This window comes from Pteropus alecto, unplaced genomic scaffold, assembly GCF_000325575.1.
Source record: "Pteropus alecto unplaced genomic scaffold, ASM32557v1 scaffold96, whole genome shotgun sequence".
In the NCBI taxonomy this organism is placed as follows: Eukaryota; Metazoa; Chordata; class Mammalia; order Chiroptera; family Pteropodidae; genus Pteropus; species Pteropus alecto.
In genome coordinates this window covers 1052929-1058598 of record NW_006438979.1, presented here as the reverse complement: position 1 = coordinate 1058598, position 5670 = coordinate 1052929, and the positions used below count along the sequence as shown (strand labels likewise).

Sequence of the window (5670 nt, the reverse complement as noted above, 5' to 3'; positions counted from 1 at the left end):
AGAGAGAGAGAGAGAGAGAGAGAGAGAGAGAAAGAGAGAGAGAGAGAGAGAGAGGTGATGGATAGATGGATATACAGTCACAGAATCTTACATGCTAGGCTATGTTCTCTCAACCTCCCCACTGACACCTGGGACGATGACTCTGACATGCGGTGTCCTGTGCATTGCAGGGTATTGAGCAGTGTCTGTGGCCTCGACGCATCAGGTGCCAGCAGCACTTGGCCCAGTTGTGATAACCCAAAATGTCCCCGGACGAATATGCACATATGTACATAAACTAACATATGCGTACGTGTGTGCGTATGTATGTGTGCACGTGTCTTATACATGGTGTACATGTATAAGTCGGCGTGGCACCCTGTTATGTATTATGACGGCATGGTCACCTCTGTTTTTCTTTAATTTTCTGCACTGCTGATTCCCTGCGAAGCATCAGGCAGTCCTTTGCACCAGGTTTGGGTGCCAGGGGACGGTGCCCTGACACCAGTACGGGGACTGGAGTTCAGTGGTGGGTCTGGCCGGCCCCCTCGCGGAGCTGGGGGCTGGGCGGGCAGCGTGACGCTCCACCCTGGCCCCTCACCTCTGAAACTCAGATCAGGTCCCAAAGATCCTCTGTGCCTGTCCCTGGAGCTCTGCCCACATGGCTGTGAACTGCCGGACAGGACCCGGATGTTCCCAGCCTGTCCCTGTAGCTGTCCGACTTGTCCCCCATGCCTCCACATTGAGCCCCTCTTGGTGACTTCCACTGGAGGGGTGACCACTCACCAATCAGTTTTTCAAAAGCGGGTGGCCTCAGAGTCGCCGTTTGGCCTCACCGGGGACAGCGTGCCCCCGAATGTCCCACATCCTTGCAGGGTGGTCATTTCCCCATCCGTTGAGGTTTATCTTTCCCTCAAATGTGGGAAATAATACATTATTATCAAATATGTATTTAGTTAGACATGAAGTATGTTTGCTTCTTAATATTTAACTATTCAATATTCAATCAAATATTAATCATCGCTATTTAATGATACTAGTTATTATTACTTTTAAGCACGGGCATTCGAGGGACACTTAAAGCTCAATTATAAAGTCTTCATAATGGAATAATTCCATCTGGGTAATGCCAACAACTGTTTAAAAAGTTTAAGGCGTACGTGTGTATTTTCGCATCAGGCACCCAACCGAGTCTGGGGGCGCCCTCTCCCTTCTCCACAGCCAGTGATGATCTCACTTAAACATCTTCAGGACAGAGAAAATGGAGATATTTTAAGGGCAAACCTCAAAGGCATTTATTGAAGGACCAGCCCTTCGAGAACCCACCTGTCTGTCGTGCTGGCACGAAGTTCAAGGAAGCGCCCCCCGCCCCCCAAAGCCTCCCATCGTGTTCCATGCACGCGTGGACCACCTCGTTAAAAAATATCGTCATGGTTTACTTGGCGATACTTTCGGATGTACGGGCAGCCCGTGAAAACACCACGGACAGTCCACGGACGCCGCGTCCTCCCCGGGATGTGAAGAGCCTGCGTCACGGGCCCCATCGGTCCCAACCGAGGACCAGTGTCCGTGTCCGGACCGTGTTCCAGTCTCGCCCGTGCTCTGTCCTGTTCCGGGGTCCACTCGGGGGCTGTCCCTTGTTCCTTGCAGGTGCCAGCCTCCTTCTGTCTCGGGGTAGCTGGCGAGCATGGCGACGGGCTGACTGGTGTGGCGACCTTGACTTTGTGACGGTAAATGACCCAACAAGGTGGACGAGAAAATGGGCAAGAAAGAGATGGCGGATGGGCAGGACCCGGCTCACGTGAGGGCGTCAGCCATCGGCCTCAGGCGAGAATTACGAAGCAGTCCCGGGCTCCCGCGGGCGTGCGGTTGGGGCTCAGAGGCGGGAACCGGGTTCAAATCCTGGTCCTCCCACTCACGAGCTCGGGGGCACCGGGCGGGTCTCCCCACGTCCGTGTGCGTGGGTTCCCTCCTCTGAAAACTGGGCTCAGCACCTTCTCCTTTGCAGGGGGTACAGGGGTCCGCCCTGTGAGAGGCTGGCGTGCGTGTGCTCAGCGCAGGTTAAATCACCACTGGCCATTTTCGGGGTTTTCCCCTGAGTCCCAGGCACGACCTCCCCATACGCCCGACACGTGTCATCGTCCCTCAGATCCTGCGGCCTGAGCCTTTGCCAACGTTTCTGTCCACCCGAGAGGTGTTCGAATAGCACGAACGAATCTGTTCCGCGTTACAGGATCCCGCACATCGCCCGAGACAGACTGGAATTAAACCAGGGAAAAAGGCCCAGCTCCAAACCCCAGGCCGCTTTCACAGCCCGTCTGACCCCAGCTCCTCCTGCTTGGGCATCGGCCGGGGCTGGGGAATGTCGCACGCGGTCCCTTGGCCGGCGGCCCTGGCGCGGGGAGGGCGTGGGGGTAAAAATGTGTCCGCAGCTCGGCGCGGCCGAAGTGGGGGTTTTCTTGTCAGCCTGTTTTGTTTTGGGTGCCTTGGCTCTTTGAGATTGTTGTTTGGCAGAATTTGGATGTGATCCTTTTTGGAGGGAAAAAAAAAGCTGGCCCAAATCGGGCGATTGGGATTTTGTATCTCTCGCTTTTCGTATAAAAATCAGCACCGTGATGACGGAAACGAGGCCCCCTGGTGATGGCGGACGAGGCGGCCGCCCGGCCAGGGGGGCCGAGGATAATGATGGACACCGCAGAAGCGACGGTGTGTGCGTGCACGCACGGGGGTGTCTGCGCATTCACACATCTGCTCTCGTGACTTCAAGCAGACGTCAGCCATGACATCGCTCCAGCCGGGAACACTCACAGACCCGCCTTTAATGGGTTGGGGTTTATTTTTTAACGAGCCCGCAGCACCAGCATCCCACCCGACAAATCTGTGATCCCCCCTTCTCACCCCCACAACCCCGTCTCACTGCCCGAGTCCTACTGTGTGCCTGGAAGGGACCCGAGGCTGCTGAGGATGGAGGGTCTCGTCAGCGAAGTCCGGGGGACCGGGCGGGAGGAGCGCATGCAGGTTCGGACGTGAGGGGGGCTGTCTCAGGAGTCGGGGGGAGGACGGGGCGCCCTGCGTGCCGTGAGAAGTCCAGAATGCTGTCACATGCTCTTGCTTTTCCCTTCGTCCCTCCCTGTCCACCCTGTTGAGAGCCAAATCAGAGTATGACATCTGCTTAGGACGTGGACGTGGACACACACGTGCTCTGTTTCTCCTGGATGCTGAGCAGGTGAGCACATGCAGTGCATTTCTAGGGAAAAGACGCAGGAAGCGCTATTAGCATCCCGAAGCGGGACCACAGCCAGCCTGGGGGCTCAGGCGACGGGACACACCCCCAGGACAGTCTGAGCGGCACCGTAAGCCGCCGGCTCTGGAACGAAGCTCTCCCTGGGACCGAAGACCCTTTGGGCCCCCAGGTAACTTCCGTGGCATTGCGGTCCCAATACGCACAGCTAATGGGGGTGTCGGTAGCCCTCGCTGGCTGAGGGGCATCACCACCAAATAAACAGGGAGACGAAAGGCAGGGATCGCGTGTGCTTGCAGCAGCCTGTGTAAACACAAGGCCCCGGGGACGTGACGTCTGTCGGGGACAGGACCTCATAACCTAGACAGTCTGTCAGCCTCTTCACAGGTGCATTCTCTGTGGGTGGTTTGAGGGTTTTCACACCTTTTTTTTTTTTTCCCTGCATCAGACACAGGAGGCCCAGGCCCAGGCTTGCTGGTCACGTCTCCAGTTGCTGAGTTGACGTGGCTGAGTTGACATTGATTTCTAGGGTTTGGGGTTGGGACATTTGGGAAGAACATAAAAGGCCACAGCTTCGTGGGAAGCCGGGTCCCTCACACCAGCGTTTTTCTGAGTCACCTCTACCTGTCTGTGGAAGTCTTTTGTCACCTAAGTGCCAGGCTGTCACATCAAGGCTCCCACGGTGGCTGTCACCTGCCCGCAAACAGTGCACATTCAGGGACCAACTGGCTCAGATACTGTCCCTGGGGATGTCACAGCTGCAAGGCTGTGGCCGATGGCCGTACGCATCCCTGGGCTGGGGGAAGGGGGCTTAAGCAACATAAGTTCATCCTGGGGACCAGCACTGTGACATCCAGGTATCCCCGGGCCTCGCTCCCTCCGGAAGCCCCAGGGGAGGGTCCTTCCTGCCTCTCCCAGCGTGTGGGGGCCCCAACCGTCCCTGGGCTGGTGGCCGCGTCCCTCCTGTGTTTGCCTCTGTGTCCACATGGCTTCTCTGTATCTGTGTCTCTTGTCTTCTGTCCCTTACAAGGACACTCATTGGATTTAGGGCCACCTGCTCCAGTAGGTCACATTCTGAGGTCCCGGGTAGACATGGATTTTTGGGGACACTATTCAGCCAGCACAGCTGAGATTGTTTTCTTCCAAAGCAGTGGGGGTCGGGCCAGGAGGTCCCCGAGCCCCTGAATGGCAGCTCACCCGTCAGCATCCGAGAGCCCCGTGAGGAGGCTGCCTGTCCCTCTGCCATCCGCCTCGTTGGCCCCAGAGTCCTCTGGCCCCTCCGAGCTGTCACCCTGCAGGCTCTAGGGCTGTCCCCTGTCCTAAGGGAGCCCCGAAGCCAATGCCATGTGTCCCTTTGTGATCTGCAGAGTGCAGGACTTTGCTGTTCCAGGCGAGTCCCGGCTGGTGGGAGTCCATCATTCGGCCTCCTGGATCGCCTAGCGGCGGTGCGGACTGGCCCTAGGGATGCACGCGATGTTGGCGCTGGACACGTGTGTGAGCCCCTACGCTGGCCTGACCGTGGGGCACGGAGGGGCTCGAGTGCGGACTCTCCCGCGGGCTCGTGCGGCGGGCATTCTCGCAGGCGCCTGGTCCCCACAGGGGTCCTGCCGGGTGCTCGCTGGTGGGGGGGCCCCCTCGAGCCCCGGGGGGACTGGCCGTGGCCCAGGGGTCTCGGACGTGGGACCCCGGACCATCTCAGGGAGCCGTGCTGTGGCTGCAGACACCGGCTATCGTCCACGCCACGGCCTTGGCCGCTGCTCATCCGCTCGGAGCCCTCGGCCCATGCGGGTCCTGAGCCACGCCTGGGGGACGTCCCTCACTGCTGCTCGTGACATTCAGGGAGAACGTGAGCCCCGTGGTTGGCTCCTGGGGCATGAGGTGATGGGAAGGGGTCTGCGAGCTTCCTGAGCTTGGGGCCGGCAGGGTCTGTGCCTGTCACCTGCCACCCGGGGTGACTGAGGGTGAGACGGATCCGGGTCCGGGGTGCATCCGGTGGGGACAGCAGAGGGTCCCTACCCCAGGGAGGCAGGTGGGAGGCCTGGTGGAATGTCAGGGGCCGAGGGGGACACGGCTGAGCTGGCCGAGCACTCGCTCAAAGTCAGGAGGGGACAGGCTGGGCCACCATCCTCAGGAAGCGGGGACGCCTGTATCCTGCACGGGGCCACCGTCTCCCGAGAAATCGTGGGGGGTGTGTGTGTCCCTACGCTCCTGTCCCTGGGCCAGCGGAGCTGTCTGGAGGCGGGCGGTCAGGGCCGGCTTCTGCGCCAGCCTGCGCACTGTCTCCTGTGGCTCCCGGACAGCGGCTCCAGCAGGAAGCAAGGAAAGCATCCCGCCGCCTCTTCCCGGCTGTCCGCCTGGGTTGCCCGGCTCAGAACACACTCTCCTGTCTCTTGAGGCAGGGCCGGCTGGCCGCCTCCAGCCCGTCCACGGGGCCGCTGGACACGGAGGGC

General features: G+C 59.5%; 1 protein-coding gene across 1 annotated transcript in view; it reads right to left on the bottom strand.

The window, feature by feature from the left end:
* Positions 1–5588: 5588 nt before the first annotated feature.
* P2RY8 (P2Y receptor family member 8) overlaps positions 5589–5670 on the bottom strand; it is a 1130-nt gene continuing 1048 nt past the window's right edge. Inside the window, exon 2 of the mRNA XM_006916136.2 lies at positions 5589–5655. Coding sequence (XP_006916198.1) covers positions 5589–5655 — 67 coding nt within the window. The remainder of the gene's footprint in view (positions 5656–5670) is intronic.